Raw genomic sequence first — 16,901 nt, 5'->3', positions numbered from 1 at the left:
GATGTCTTCCTGGAGCAGAACAATATTGTATCATACAATTAGGTTCTGTAGAAGGACGTAGATCTGGGGATTTATTATGATGGAATATAGGCTGAACTGGATGGACAAATGTCTTTTTTCGGCCTTACTAACTATGTTACTATTAAGTATGAATGTTTCGGTCGACAATTTTTGTCTTCGCTATTGAGGCCGAATGTGCTCCTCCTGCCTCCCAGCCAAGAATAGGACAGAGGGCTCCGTGTATTCGGCAGTAATAGGGGCAGCACTAGTTCTGTGTGCTTGGTTTCATTTGGAGTTTTTTCTGTACGACAATATACAAATCTTCTAGACAGTAAGTCATGGCATGCTGTACAAAGTTTTGGATTTAGAGGTTTTTTTCCTGAAAGCATTACTTCTAAGGAAGCTGACTCCTTCCATATGGAACCTAACAGACTGTGCTGTGCGTGTGGCCTAATTATGTTGTGCCCTTACGTCTAGCAGTGATGTATTGATTGTTTTTTGTACCCATTTTAATTACCTATAATGTAAAGATAATTCACATTCACAAAGGCTTCATCTCCAAGCTTTTTTTATTCTTTTACGACGGTGTATTGTTTATCCCATTCTTGCCAAAATTGTGTGTACTTGAATGTTTGAGCAGGAAATGCCTCTGACAATGGCAGATAGTCAGGATCCTTTCCGCTTTGAGGAGCGTGTGATCTGTCTTGTATTACACATAAATAAAACATAAGTGTATCGGCTCGATGCTTTGCATGTAGACGTCTTTGTGAAAGTTAATAATAACCTCCAAATCGTTGCTTTGTATTTTCTTCCTGTAGGTGAACAGTTGAAACGGAAAACTGATAATTCAGCATTCTGCTGCTGTGAAAACTGCTTGCAGCACCTTGAGAAATACAAGAAAGACTGTCAAGAACTACGAAGCAAACTGGATAAAGCGTGTCGCCATCTCCAACAAGCCGTGAAAGACCAGAAATTGAAAGCAGAGCAGTTCAAAAGTGAGTAATAGTTCCTGAAATCGCACTTAGGCCTCATTTCTTAGCCTCCAGCGTCTCTGTGGCAGCCAAAAATGCCAAAGTTGTGGGGCATGAGTATTTTAACCCCTGAAGATCCCGTGATTCACATCATGTAGTACTGCAAGTACAAGGTACTGTTCTACTCAGACCTAATTCTTTCCCCTTCTCAGAATTTGCTACATTTGCATCCTTTTCATTTTGTTCTCTGTGATCTGATTAGATCAGTAATGTTAAAGGGAACCTGGAAGCGGATACTTGCGGACTGATCCAGGGTCAGCATGTATCAGATACTGGCTTAAAAGCTGCTGGGGACCAAGTTGAAGGGTGAAAATAGTAGGACAGGTGGCTCCTCGGCTCCTTCTCCCTACTGACACCTAGTGCTATCCTATTGCTCCTTGCGTGCATGTATATGGAGAGACCTGTCACTCCAGGGTGGTAGGTGGGACCCTGGCAACTTTTCCCTGCCCACCTGACTAGTCTCTCATACGGCTTGGTTCCCTGACTTTTAAAAATTGTGTTTTTCTCTTAAATGTCGCATCATCTGTGATATGGCAATTTTATTTTCTATATTCTATGCTGTTGATAAATAACAAACAATCAATCATAACATCGATAGGTAACCTGAATCCTTTTCCACCTCTTCTGTAGAGGTGCCAGCGTTGGGTTGAGGCTATGTGGCCACTTTGGCCACAACACCTATCCAGCAGCGAAAGATCACTGTATACCACTACATCATCATAGCTAACTGCAGGTGAATGGGGCTGTATCTCAACACGCAAGATACAGCAACCTTGATGAGCAACTTCTAAAAAATCCAACTGTTTCTGGCTTTTTGCTACTTACCGTCACGGTACATGCCGGTCACAGTGCATTCTCCTGCATTACGCTGCGGTACTGCAGTGGCATAGAGCAATCTTTGGCCTTGACGCAGGTCATGTGGCCAAAGTCACCACGTAGTCCCGGCCTTAGCTAGCGCTGAGTTCTGCAGATCTCAGTCCTGGTGAATACTAGTTACAAAACTGTGTCCAAGAATTGATGTGAATGACCAATATGTAGATTATTTAACAATAAAAATGATGAAGAACTGAAATATTAGTAGATTTGCCTAGATAAACTGTAATGACCTCTGTCTTCCACAGGGAAGTGACTCTGAAAGGTATTTTAATGCCATTCTTACTAAGTGACAACATGGCCCAATAAAGCTCACGCATGCTTCTTACTCAGAGCCAGTATTCCACAGATCCTGAAGATGGTGGTAATGCATTTCCGTAGAGGCGTGCACAGCATTGTAAGCTCACTCCTAAAGAGAGGGAACAACATGAGCGAGAGGCAGAGATGGGATCGAGATTTAGAGCTGTGCTTTTTTTTTTTTTCTTTTTCACTGCCTAACAACCTATGATGTGCATTTTCGCAATAGGCTGCGAGGCAAGGTATGAAGTGGGCTCAGAAGCGGAGCCTGCTTCTTACCAGGCATATGCCGGCTGTGTTAGGTAGCCATCCTCTGCCTGTAAGTGCAGCGACCAGCTCCGATCGCTGCAGTTTAACCATTTAAATGCTGCTAAATGACAGCAGCATTTAAAGGGGTATTCCCATCTCCAAGAACCTACTCAAATATGTAGTAGGTGTAATAATATTAACAATAATAATAATAATATTAGCGAATTCCTCCAATTAGAAATGTAGTATAGTTTTTTTATTCACTATATCGCTTTCCTCATGTGAAGGCATTGCAGGACCTGCAGCATCCATGCTTAGGACCACTAGAAACTAGCTAGCTGTCGCTTTATTAGTAACCATGGATACCTAAGGTCCTGCAATGTGTGCACATGAGGAAAGCGACATAGTGAATAAAAAGAACTAACTACATTTCTAATTGGAGGTATCTTCTAATATTATTACACCTACTACATATTGCGATAGGATTTTGGAGATGGGAATACCCCTTTAAATTACTTCATGGCCGGGGTGTGTATACACTGGCACCTGTTGGCCACATATGATGTGCTTGTGGGGAAACAATGGGTTACTATGGGAGCCGGGGGGGGGGCCTGATAGAGGCCACGTAACTGCCATGTTGGTCCTCCTGTGAAGCCCCATCACAGGCTGTAGAGGACAAACCATCATACGTCTATGTCGACAAAAGGATAAACACTATGCCTCCTGGAAGAAGGGGAGGATTAAAAACAAAATTGTCATGGTCATTAAAGGGTTAATGTGCAGTCCATTTGGTGAAATACTTTGGACTATGTGCTCTTCCTTTCGGAGCCCTTCTTTTCAGTACTTCTAGAGTGAAATGTAGGGTAAGATAAAAGGTCTTCTCATTTTCCCAAGTAGTTCCACATTATAAAATGGCAGAACACATATATTTGGTACATGATGCCTTACCTGTAGCGACAGCTTGAGATGGGTTCTTTATTGAGCATATATTATGACTAGCACGCGAGATTCCTCACCCCCCGCTAATACAGCATTTGCTAACTGCCCCTCAGGGTTTGTTGACTTCATCTTGTATGGAGACTGTATGGTGTTGCGTCCCTACACCGTGGATCCACCCATTCAAATGTGTATACTGTAATACGAGGCTACATGGAATCCTCCAGTCCGGTAGCGGCTCTTTCTGGGGATACCTACTTTAGTTAATAGAGGAGGGTCCAAGCGGTAAACTATGATGTTTGTATCTCCTCCTTAGATATAGCTATAGATGTGTCATCTCCACTTCCACCATGCTCTGCTCTTTAGTAAAGGATCTGTCAGAAATGGCTCACGTACATCTTCTGCATTTTCGCTCATGCGTAGTGCGCCTTTGAAGCCAGGAAGCATACTCTCGACTTCAGAGCCGCAATGACGCTGTTGAATAGAGCCGCACACATACGTGAGATTTGCAGGGAGCCGGTGATGATGCCGACTCTTGCAAATCGCCTTTAAGGGCGTGATAACATGTGGAGAGAGCCGACTAATCTGGGGAAACTAACGCCACATTGACGAGTCAAAGGCATAATTCTTTTTAAAAAGCTGAGGTTATAGATACATTTTTAAACATGGATTTAAGTGACTAACATTATACAGGGCTGGTTAGGCAGGAAATACATATACTAATGCTGCTGGGTTGGAGGGCACGGGGGACATGATGGGTTCTCGTTAATGATGGATATCATAATAATAGAATTTATAAAATGATGTCTGTGAGTGTTACCATATTCTGTTTCAGGATGGCGCTGTATAAGTAATTCCTGACCAGTTATAGTTTAATTCCAGGCAATGAAATTGTTACCCAAAATCTAAGGCAAGAAAATGCTGAACTTCATAAAACTCTTGAAGAAGTGAACAGTAACCGCACGTCACAAAGGTGAGGATCTAGGTAGTTTTTTTTTTTGTTTTGTTTTTGTTTGTTTTTTTAATATTTTATTTCTGATGCCCATGTCTATCAGCAGACATTTAGCATTTTAACTCTAACTTAGAATTGCTACACTTTGTTAGGTTCTATGGTGAATCCCATGCTTTTTTACAGAACCTGGACTCAAAAACCTCTTTTATCAGTACTACTTGCCTCATCTAAAGCCCTCCCATACACTGTAGATGGCTGTCTGCCATACAGTGCTTCAGCCAATTGTTCGGCTGGCACCTATCTCCCCCAAAACTCTCCCTTAGGCCGGTGTCACACTTGTGAGTGGAGTGCGAGAAACTTGCACGAGTCTCTTGCCTCAATACCCGGCACTGCCGCCAGCACTCGGACCGGAGTGTGCGGCTGCATGTGTTTCTATGCAGCTGAGCGCTCTGGTCCCGAGTGCCGGTGGCAGTGCCGGGTACTGAGGCAAGAGACTCGTGCAAGTTTCTCGCACTCCACTCACAAGTGTGACCCCGGCCTTACATAGAAGCGCTCAAATTGCCAGGTGCGTCTAGATGCTTTTGAGAGCCACTGCCAGACATCTCTTATGTCTTATCTCCTAGAGAACAAAAAGATCAACAGTCCGAAATCGGATATGACAGATCTTCATCTTCCCCAACATTATTTGTTGGGTGAGATTTGGGAGTCTCCCCATTCACATTAGATCATGGGTTCAGACAGCCTTGGATTCGTGCATGGGGTCTTAATTTTGTGACCAGATGCAGGGTAGTAAGGAGATGGCATCTAGGCTGTTTGGATAGTAAAGCCATTACTTAACATTTTATTCGTTAACTTTCTTTATTGCAGTAACCAACAAGACGAGGGTTCAGAGAAGGGCTGCTCCCTTTGTAGAGGAAATGCTCTAGACGAGATGCGTGCTCAGTATATCAAAGCTGTGGACAAAATAAAAAGTAAGTTGACAACTCAAATTCATCAAATCAACAAACATATAAAGGCCATGATTATGGAAGAAAGGGAAGATGCAGAAAAGAGGCATCTCATTCCCAGAGATTTCAAAGCTAGTCTCCCCTTTGATCCAGAGGAAGTCAAGGTTTGGGAAGAGATCCCCAAAAAATGACATTTCTATTGCCAAAGTGGCAAAGAAGACCTCAATTTCCTTTTGAAGACTCGTGTCTCCGAGATGCTATGGATAGAAAGGCTGAGGGGTTGCTGAGAGTAAACTGAGATCTGTTATCATTGCAGTTGCTTAGGTGTCCATGGTTACGACCACTAACAGCTGACTGTCACTATGAGTGGTCGTAACTATGGATACCTAAGCTACTGTAATGCCCTGTACATAGGGTAAGCGATATAGCGAATCAGTAGAACTGTAGTACATTTCTAATTGGGGGTAATTGCTAATATTAGTGCAGCGAAGGAAGGAGAGAGATTTTTCCTCAGGTTCAGTGCTGTGTGACTCCGATTAAAATGAGGGACTCAAGCTCCATGCGTTACTGAGCACTACTCAGTACTCGATCGAGCACCGGCAAGCACGCTCGCTTGTCAATAGTCATTGTAAATGGTAAGTTTCCTTTTTATATTTAGTTATCACTTAAAAATAGAGTACATTTTCCCCAGACGTACTGAGGATTCTAGGAGTTGTAGGCACAATGATTACTATTCGTCTTGTTAATGGACATTACACCAGCATTACTGCGACCATGCACTAGAGTTTTCTTCCCTATTGATTAAACAGATGACATGCTTCGTTATATACATGATAGTAAGGGAAGAGCTGCTGAAATGTTGAAAAATGAAGTTCTAAGAGAACGGCAAGAAACGGCTAGGAAAATGCGCAAATATTACTTGACCTGTATGCAACAATTACTAAAGGATGATGGAAAGAATATGGGGTGAGTGTAAATCAGCAGCTTATAAAATGTTCTACTGGCCAATTCTAGGCTCTGAAATATGTCATTGGATTTGTACATTCAGACAAAAGGCAATCTCTTTTTTTTATGTGGGAATATAACAAGTGCTTCTTAAAGTTGGCGCTGTTTATTTTATGTTTTTCAAGGTGTCCCTGCGATTTTTATCGGAGAATTTTGTGGGATATTGGAGCATAGACAAATTAATTCTTCCCTATGACCACCCTTAGATTGTTTCGTAAATGAGTACAGTTTTGGCACATTTATAACCAGCATTGACCAGTTCAGGACCAAGACTTATTTCCCCCTTCCTGACGAGCTTTTTACAGTCCTTTTTCTTTTTATCTTATCAAGGGAAAATGTAAAAAAAAAGTGTCTATTTTTCCCTTTCTCGATTTAATTCAATTTTTCCAATTCCTTTTCTCAGCGATTTCAGCTGTTTCTGTCTTCATTCTTTAGTTTTAAATTTATTTTTGCTATTTTTTTTTTTGTTTATTTTACTTCTATTCCCCATAAGGTCTTAAAACACCTTTGTGGGGAGGGAGTGATTTTAACATCCATATATTTTTATTCTTCTTTTTGTTTTTGCTGATGAGATTTCAGCCTCCTGCCCGCAAAGCAGAGCTGTCTGTATTACTTGCCCTGTTCTCTCCCTACACCCAGTGATCACATAGTTGCTGAGTCCAGAGGAGCGCTGGTTCAGTGCTGTGTACACAGAAATGGAGATGGTATACTTGGTAATTAACCATGTCTATCTTCTCTAAGGCCTCTTTCACAGGTCTGTGATTCCAGTACGTGTAGTGACAGTTCTCACACGTGCCACAGAGACTTACACATGTAGACTCATTAAACTGAATGGGTCTGTTCATGTTAGTGTGTTTCCACGGACCATGTGTCCGTTGGCAAAACATGCTGACTTGCCCGTTTTTTAGCTGCAGCACAGGCCGCAAAACGTCCGCACACTTGCAGCAATCAGCACGAGCAGGGGACCGTTGTATTCAACTGATGACAGCACGAACGGGTGGCAGCTGGTTTCAGTATTCGTCAGCCTGCGCTATTAATAAATGAAAAAAAAGCATTGACGTGGGTTCCCCTGTATTTTTTATCACCAGCCAGGCGAAACTGACACCTGAGAGCAGCAACCCTCAGCTGTCAGCTTTAGCAAGGCTGGTTATCAAGAATAGAAGGGTCCCCACCCTGTTTTTTAAAAATTATTTTAAAAAGTAATAACAAAAAAAACCCAGCATGGGCTCCCTCCCCCCCCCCCATTTTTGACAACCAGCCAAGCTAAAGCAAATAGCTGGAGACTGCTATTTTCAGACTGGTAAGGGGCCATGGATATTGACTCCCTCCAGCTAAAAATAGCAGCCCGCAGCCGACTTAGAAAAGGCGCATTTGCTCCAATTTTGGCTCTTTGCCCGGTTCTTCCCACTTGACCTGTGGTAGTGGCAAGAGGGGTTCATATTTGTGGGGTTGATGTCACCTTTGTAGTGTCAGTTGACATGAAGCCCACGAGTTAGTAATGGAGAGGCATCTATAAGACGCCTATTGATTGCTAATCCTATAGTTATATTGTAAATAAGCACACAGCAGGAATAAAGTCCTGTATTTGAAATAAAAACAAAACAGACTTTAACTTTTTTATTTAAAAATAAAAAACCGTTATACTCCCCTAACGCCCATTCCTTTGAAGTCCTCATCTCCTGTAATAAAACAAAAATAAAAAGCAACAATATCCCTCACCTGTTCGTCGTTCTGTCCCACGCCGTAATCCATGTCTGCGAAAAATAGTTTTCAACCTGGACGGTGCCAAGATGCGACTGTCCAGGCTGAGAACAACTGGAAGAATGAATTGCTGTGAGCGCAGCATCAGTGACCAGCGGTGACCTCAAGGTTACCGCAGGTCACTGAGGCTGCGTTCCCAGCCGAGTCCCTGAACTGCGGGGACCTCAATGAAAAATCACTGCTAGTAGAGTGAGGAAAACGTCTCACGCTGCAGCGCTCAGCTCAGTGACTTCACCACAGTTCTAATTGTGAACTCGCTGAGCTGAGAGCTGCACTGTGAGATGTTTTTTCCTGGTGCTGAGGTCATTGCAGTTCAGGGGCCCCTCTGGTATTTGTGATACTGATGTAATTGTAAAACGTATGCCACACGTATTAAACACATGGACACAGATATATCTGGTACTGTTTTTTCGGTACCGGAATTATCAGGACATGTGAAAGAGCCCTAAGGGAAGTCTGGATGTATCTGACAGTAGCCTTCTTCCACCACAGCTTCACAGTCTAGTGCTCGCTGCTTAGACTGCATTGCCATTGTAGAATGTCAGTGCAGGGACAGATACTCCAGTCTCTGCTTGGGAACTCTCCAGCTCCTTCAGGGCTACCTTTGGTTTCTGTGCTGCCTCTCTGATTAATGCTCTCCTTGCCCGGGCTGAGGGTTTTGGTGGCCGGCCCCTCTCTTGGCAGATTAGTTGTGGTACCACGTTCTTTCCATTTGATGATGATGAATTTATTGGTGCTCTGGGGGATCATCAGAGATTGGGATACTTTTTTATAACCCAACCCTGACTTGTTTGGAGATCTCCTTGCTCTTCATGGTGTTGTTTGGTTAGTGGTGCCTCTTGCTTAATAGTGTTGCAGCCTCTGTGGCCTTTCAGAAAAGGTAAAGTGTATACACTGACAGACCATGTGACACAGGGGGACTTCCTTTCACTACACGTGCGACTTATGAAGGTAATTGCATGCACCAGAAATTTTTATGGGCTTCATTGAAAAAGGGCTGAATACATATGCACATGTCAATTTTTAGGTATTTCATAAATTCAATTTATTTCTATATTTTTCTCACTTCACTTCATGAACTTTAGACTATTTAGTACTGATGCATCACACACAAATCTGATTGCAAAAATATTTAAACACAAGTTGTAATATAAAAAAATAGGGAAAAATCCAAGGGAGTGAATACTTTTGCAAGCCACTGTAGTGCAAAACTGTGAAACAACCGGTTTCATTGATGATCTCTGTGAAATTTAATTTGACTAATGTACAGTATAAATACACATATGTGGATAATAACTGTTTTACATCTCATTATTCTACTAATGGTCTTTGATTTGTTAGAGCCGAAAAGAAAATAATGAATGCTGCAAGCAAACTTGCAACTATGGCAAAAGTGTTGGAGACCCCAGTGTCCCAAAAAACGAAAAGTAGAAACTTTCATGTAGGTATGTATCTAAACTTTGGGGACACATTTATTATGTTTGCATCTGTTACTTAGGTCTGAGCCCTGCCTCTCTTGTCAATTTTTTTTTTTTTTTTTTCCTGATATTATTTGTTTGCGCCTAAAATAATTTGGTTTGGCAACATTTACAACACTTTGGATTTCAAACTTAGAAAATAGGTGTAGTTCAAGTTTGTCAGCACAGAATGACGGATCGAACCAAACACAGACACTCGGTAAATCATTGGCTTGGTCGAGCAACTCCTTGTTATATTTATCATCTATTCCGGGCTTTCTTTGTGGTAGTCAGAGCTGTCAATTAAGCAAAAACAGGCAAAGATGGATGATAACCAAGTTGCGAAGGTGCACTGGGCCTCACAACCTAAACTCAGCAGCGTCCTTGACATATATAAGGCTGAGAAGTTTGAATTGTGAAACCAGCGGCAAGTCCGTACATCATTGTCTGTACATGGACTGTATATCACAGATGTCGAAATTTAGCATTAAATACAGTAAAACGTGTTATAGAATATGTAAAAGTTAGTATGTCGCAAATATTTACCATCATTCATACACCTACTTGATTTAAAGAAGCAAACAAGTAAACCATGTTCAATTCAGTTCGGCACATAGCCCTGTATGTCAGATTAATCACTCGAAATTGCTAACGAGCTTGATAGATAATTGACAGGCGCAAAGATAAAGGGCACAAGCCTGCCCTTTGTGTTAGGAGCTGGTGATCATTGAAGGTAGGCCAGGTTTTGGGATGACTTCTACTCTGTATTTCTATAAAGCAAACATGTTCTGCAGCCTTTTCCAGTTCAGAAGATGTATGTAAAATGGAGATCAGACATTACATGGTGACAAACTGATCAACAGTTCAATAAAATAAAAGTGACGGCCCTCCTCACAAGAGCTTAAAATCTTTGAGGAATTGTAGAAGGCACAAGGATAAAAAAAAGTACTTGTTTTGAACCAATATTCAAGCTATCTTGTATACCAAATTGCTCGATACATAGTGACTGACAGCAGGCTCAGCAATGCATCAACAAAGAGCCGGCTGTCCGTCAGTGGCGGGGCGTGGATACAGCAGCTACTCACTATGTACTGAGCATCGACTGAAACATCGCCTCAATGACTGAAAGCCAGAGGAATAAAATTAATTTCCTCCCAGAAGCTGGGCTTACAGTGTGGCGGCTACACAGCTTTAGAACCCTATTGACCTGCAAATAAACCTCATGCAGGTTAATAGAGTTTTGGGACATGACAGGTTTAAGGCTTTTAGAGCCAGTACATGTGTGTGCACAGATATTAAGTCCTGTGTTGCAAAATTATTTACTCCTGACATTAACATACTGGTACCCCTGAGTCTACGTCCCCCCGGCAGTATTAGGCAGCGCTTTGGACGCAGCACATGTCCGCTCCGTCCAAAGTGCTGCCGGCTTTTGAATGCAGGTGATTCCGCAGGTGTTAATTGAACCATGCGGAATCACCGTGCCCAATATATTGGACTGTTGATATTTATCTTGCAGAGACTGAGTGGAACCGCAAGATAGATACACATGCTGCAGTCTGGAAAGACATGCTGCATGTCCTTCTCCACAGGGAAGTCTGTGCATGCATAGTGGACATGGCATTTCTTGAAATCCCATCCACTATGCTGTAACATCTGGCCGCTGCGGATGTACGCAGCGTCCAACCCGCAGCGTTTACTGACCGTGGGAACATAACCTAACAAAGTGGAGAAAATGTTAGTATATTCTCTCCTGGGAAATATGGAGGACTATCCAGCAAGTTCCTTCTGCTTTTAGACTTGTGCAGTTTTATTTGACTTCACTTATTAGAAATATTAAGTTTACAGTAGCCTCACACGAACAGTCGTAATGCACTTTTCTGTACCCGAGCCCTCTAATTCCGCAGTCGCCGTTCTTTCTGTATACATCATTTGACAAACCACTACCAGTCTTGACATGGCAGATTACAGTGCAAGGGCTTAAACACTGTATCTTTTATATATCTTTTCGATCTTTAATTAGGATTTGCCGTGAGCCAAGATGAAAGTGACTCTGAAGCAAGTGAACCAATGAGGAATGTTGTAAGCTTCCCAAGTAACAGATCAAGTGGTGGAAACGCAGAACAGAAGACCCTGAACGAGCTCATCAGGAGGCATGCAAAAGAGAAGGGGGACGGGGGAAGATTCACTAATACAGAAGATCCCACCACCATTAGACTTGATGACTCAAAGCAATGTGGAAAGGACAATATTGAGCATAAAGCTGCAGGGCATATAGCACGGTCTATGAGCACACCTTTGGATGACTGTCTCACTTTCAATGGTCCAAATGTTAATGCAGATTCTCTCCAGGTGACATTTCATAAACAGAGTGAACCGTCTGTTCTCCATGGGCTTCAAGATCACGGAAATATGAAGTCTAGACCAGATAAACAAAGGTTTGAACTCCATGAAACTCCAGTGCGGGATGAGAATGGAAGCAATGACTGGACCTGTATGAACATTAAAGGACCTTTTTTAACACAGACTACACAAAGCTCTGTAACCCATTTAAAGGCTTTGTCTCAAAATCTGAACATTCCTGGGAATTTTTCAGCAGCAGGTTTATTTCCCTTCGTGGAGGCAAGTCATGATGGCTTTGGCAGCAGATACGAAGGTCAGAATCACTCGGCACACATTGCAAAGAAGAGAGATCAGACTCCTGGTACACAGCATCCTAGTAAAGCCGAGGGTCACCCCTCTGCAGCTGTTGAATCTAAGCCATACTCTGATGTAGGTCGAGGCAGCCAGCTTCTTTCACGGAAATTATTGCTGGATTTTGTATCCCCCAAGCAAGACAGCGGCTTTGATAGTCCTTTGCTTACTTAAACAGTTTTAATTTATCAGGAAAAATGCTCAGAAGGCTTTTCCTTCTTGTCCGTTTCTTTAGCCGTGTACATTGTTACTACAGAATGAATTGACTTATTTATTTTTTGGCTCCTCTATAGTTTTGTGCCTTTTTTATACTTTATTTTTGTATATGTGTGTTTGTTTGTCAAAAGACTTATTTTTATATTTGTGCCTGGTTTTGCATAATTATGTTATTTAAATAAAGATCATTTTATTATTTAGCCTGCTTTTTTTAACATACATATGATATACGGTATGCTGGGAATTTTGGTGTTATTAGAATGTATTTATGAATAAACCTACCCAGTTGTTCAAAAATGCTGACATGAAGAGCTTTTTGATGAGTTGTATCTACAAGCGTGGACTTTTAAAGAAGTTGCCCACTACTAACGAATCCCATTGTTAATGGGTTGAGGGAGGTAAGGAAAAAAATTAGAAGTCGCCTACTGGATCCATGCCACTACTTCGTTTACAGAACTGCATCCTCCACTGGTTTCCTGTGATCAACAACCAGCGTCGGCACCACATGAAGGCTTCTTGAGTGAAAAGTATACACTGCAGCCGATCAGCAGTTGGCGATTGTCTGCAATGATCACATGACGCCCTTCCTAGATGTTGATGCCAGAGGAACGTCATTGGTTCAGCACTGAGCTTCTTTTTTTTTTTTTTTTTTTTTCGCTCCTGTTAGCTCCCCAAGTTGTTTAATAAGGCACTGTGTTGGACAATCCCATTCATTAATCTTAATTCCAAACACCTTATATCTGTCCTAGGTATGTCTGGAGAAGATATATATATTCCCAATGTGAACACATGCAAGCTGTATCATATAGCTATAAAAGAACACAGCAGCACATGTACATGAATCTAGGCCATGTGAAAACACAGACCAATGTCCGATATGAATCATACTTCTCAAAAATATTTTTTCATAAATTTTTCAAAAAATGTTTTTTCATAAAACTTAGTTATAGATAAAATGAAGATTCTTAGCGCATAAACTGGCCAATTCATGTGTGCCCATCATCCATATGATACAGCTTGCAGCTTGCATGTGTTCACATTGTAATCTCCCTGCATGCTGCACCTGTCCATAATGTCACCCACACGCTGCCCCTCTCTGTAATGTCCGCCACACACTCTTTCCATAATATTCCCCCCATGCTGCCCCTCTCTGTAATGTCCCTGCAGGCTGCACCTGTCCATAATGTCACCCACACACTGCCCCTCTCTGTAATGTCCCTGCATGCTGCACCTGTCCATAATGTCACTCACACGCTGCCCCTCTCTGTAATGTCCCTGTATGCTGCACCTGTCCATAATGTCACCCACACGCTGCCCCTCTTTGTAACGTCCCTGCATGCTGCACCTGTCCATAATGTCACCCACACGCTGCCCCTCTCTGTAATGTCCCTGCATGCTGCACCTGTCCATAATGTCACCCACACGCTGCCCCTCTCTGTAATGTCCCTGCATGCTGCACCTGTCCATAATGTCACCCACACGCTGCCCCTCTCTGTAATGTCCCTGCATGCTGCACCTGTCCATAATGTCACCCACACGCTGCCCCTCTCTGTAATATCCCTGCATGCTGCACCTGTCCATAATGTCACCCACACGCTGCCCCTCTCTGTAATGTCCCTGCATGCTGCATTTGTCCATAATGTCACCCACACGCTGCCCCTCTCTGTAATATCCCTGCATGCTGCACCTGTCCATAATGTCACCCACACGCTGCCCCTCTCTGTAATGTCCCTGCATGCTGCATTTGTCCATAATGTCACCCACACGTTGCCCCTCTGTAATGTCCCTGCATGCTGCACCTGTCCATAATGTCTCCCACACGCTGCCCCTCTCTGGTATGTCCCCCCTTCTATCTGTAATGTCTCCTACACATTAACCCTCTCCAAAATGTCTCCCACATTGCCCCTCTGTATACAGTGCCCCTTCATAATTCCCTCCCTCCCTTTGCTGCATAAGGGAGCACTCGTAGCAAAAATAACACCAATCCCTCCTATAAGAGTATATTTAACCTTTTGGCTTCTCCTGCAACGTTTACGGTCTCCTGCCGCATCCTTGCACCTCTGCACTGCGGCGCCGACAGCAGTGTGATGAGGTCACAGCACATCATCACGCTGCTGGTTCACGTCAGGGTGGAGCTGGTGAGTGGTGCCCTGCGCCGAAGTGCTCAACCGTATTCGTGTATACATCTCAATACAGGAGGATTAGAACCGATTCTCCGTGGACCGCACAACATACCTCCGCGGGATGCATGGGGCCCACGAGCCCGATTTTGTTGTGCAGACTTTCTCTATGGTGGCAACATACCCATAGGGGTAGTACTCTGTCAATTTATAGTCTGGATTGCAATGTTTTCATTTAATGTCTTCACATGTTAGGAATTCATGTAGAATAGGGCTATATATTGTTCCTCCTTTGTGATAGGGAGTAGTCTGGGTCAAACAAGGTAATGGCAGTGGATGAATATAGGTTTTTATGATGTTATTAACATGCTTAATTGTTCTAAATATGATATTGGAGTGACCTCTTTTGCTGAAATCTGCCTCTTTGGAGCTTGTGTGCGTAGTGTAAACTGAGGTGTCGTCAATCCTTCCAACATTCCACTCTGAGCATCAGCTTATATGAATGCATACATTTTTTTTTTCTTCTATCAAGGGTAAGTTACAATACTTCTTCACTCAACTTTTTTTAGGAACACAACTCTATAGCATTTTAGTGGGTTTTAAGCAGTTGTGCAGTCAAAATATATTGATGACGTTCTCTTGGGACTGGTCATCATTATCAGATTGGTGGGTATCCGACACATGGCAACCCACTGACAGCTGTTCTAATCTACAGTGGCAACTAAATGTAAATTCATATGTGAATTGCACCTCTGTTCAATGTGTAGCTTCCGGTGCTGGGTAGGCCAGTTGTTGGACCCCTCTAATCTGAAAATGATAACCTGTCCCAAGGAAGGTCTTTATCTCTGCCATGTTGGTTCACCTACGGAGCCCATCAATAGAACGTAAATTTAATTGTACGGAAGTATTGAAGATTAGAGTAAAATGATTGTAGGTTCTAGTCTTCTTGGGGAGAAAGGGGTAAAAAAAAAAAGTTTTCATAAAATATGTAAACATTTAAATTTCTCCCATTTTTTTTCAAGTTCCCCTAAAAAAAAAACCATTGGTGTCATTGAATTTGTTAAAGTCCAGTCTATCAAAATATAAATGTACCGTAAATAAATCATTTGCCAAAGACCAAAAAGGAAATTACATAAAAATGCCAGACTTGCCTTTTTTTCTAATTTTATAATACATTTTGATAAATTTATTATCACTGCTATAACCCTGACCAGAAAATAATTTTGGAAAGTAATTTTTACCACACACAGAATGCTGTAAAAGCAAAACCCCAAGAAATAATGGTGGCATTTTTTTCACCATTTATTATTACATTGTATGATAAAAATGAATGATCTCAATGAAAACTTCAACTTGTCACACGCAAAACAAGCCCATGAACGTTCAATGTAAAAAAAATTTTTTTTAAAATGCTACTGCAAGAAGACAAAAAACACAGTCGATCATGTTTCCACTTCAGTTGAGACTTTGAAAATTAACCAGTGTGGGTAGGTGAGTCCTATCTCCTGTGTACAGTGGCTGCTTGCTGCACACAGGATCACACAGTGGTGGGCAGCAAATGTTGACAGGTGAGCGGGATGAGAGGATGTTTGGGCCCTGCAGTGTTAGGCTGAAGACACACTAGTGATTTTAAAATCGGACCGATTTTGGTCCTGCAAAGTGGGACAAGTGTCATGTGTTTTTCATGCAAGTACAATCCGATTTTTAACACCAAGCATTCGATTAACATCCGATTGCAATGCAACACGAGCTTTTACATAGAACAATTCTCTCTCTCTTAAACACAGTTTTCAAAGGAAATATTCTTCATAACATATGTATAGATAGATGGATGAAAAGCAGCCATATACAGTAAAATCACAGTGGGACCCGACAGGAAAGTATAGATAGATTACGTATAGTAAATACACAAAGAATAGATAGGTATAAAGATGTCAGTGACCTATATAATTAGTAGAGTGTGCAGATTACTGTACATGTAATTATTAAAAGATTATCTTTCTGAAATGGCGCTGGCTCCCACGTGATTTTCTTTACCAGCAGAGGGAAAGCCTACAGCTGGGGGCAGATGTTTATAGCCTGGGAAGGAGGTAATACCCATGGAGCTTCCCAGACTATTTATCAGCTCACAGCTGTATACTTAGCTATTAATGGCTGTTAAAATGAGGGACCCAAAAAAATTACGTAGTGTCCCTCTATAATTAATAGCCAGCAAAAGCTGCAGACTGATATTAATAGCCTAGAACGGGGCCATGGATATTGCCCCCCCAGGCTAAAAACATCAGCTCTCAGCTGCCATCAAAAAAAGCACATTTATAAGATGTGCCAATTCTGGCCCTTAGCCTCTCTCTTCCCACTTGCCCTGA

At 42.2% G+C, this 16,901-nt stretch overlaps 1 protein-coding gene across 1 annotated transcript in view; it reads left to right on the top strand.

Annotated features, from left to right (window-relative positions):
* Window positions 1-12,710, top strand: part of CEP152 (centrosomal protein 152) — an 83,630-nt gene extending 70,920 nt beyond the window's left edge. Inside the window, exons 23-28 of the mRNA XM_069766034.1 lie at window positions 819-995; window positions 4,269-4,359; window positions 5,206-5,309; window positions 6,095-6,251; window positions 9,393-9,496; window positions 11,529-12,710. Coding sequence (XP_069622135.1) covers window positions 819-995; window positions 4,269-4,359; window positions 5,206-5,309; window positions 6,095-6,251; window positions 9,393-9,496; window positions 11,529-12,373 — 1,478 coding nt within the window. The 3' untranslated portion in view covers window positions 12,374-12,710. The remainder of the gene's footprint in view (window positions 1-818; window positions 996-4,268; window positions 4,360-5,205; window positions 5,310-6,094; window positions 6,252-9,392; window positions 9,497-11,528) is intronic.
* Window positions 12,711-16,901: the final 4,191 nt, after the last annotated feature.

The sequence above is a fragment of the Ranitomeya imitator genome, chromosome 4 (assembly GCF_032444005.1).
Source record: "Ranitomeya imitator isolate aRanImi1 chromosome 4, aRanImi1.pri, whole genome shotgun sequence".
Classification (NCBI taxonomy): Eukaryota; Metazoa; Chordata; class Amphibia; order Anura; family Dendrobatidae; genus Ranitomeya; species Ranitomeya imitator.
Note: the sequence above shows the minus strand (reverse complement) of the source record. Positions and strands in the feature narration are given on the sequence as shown.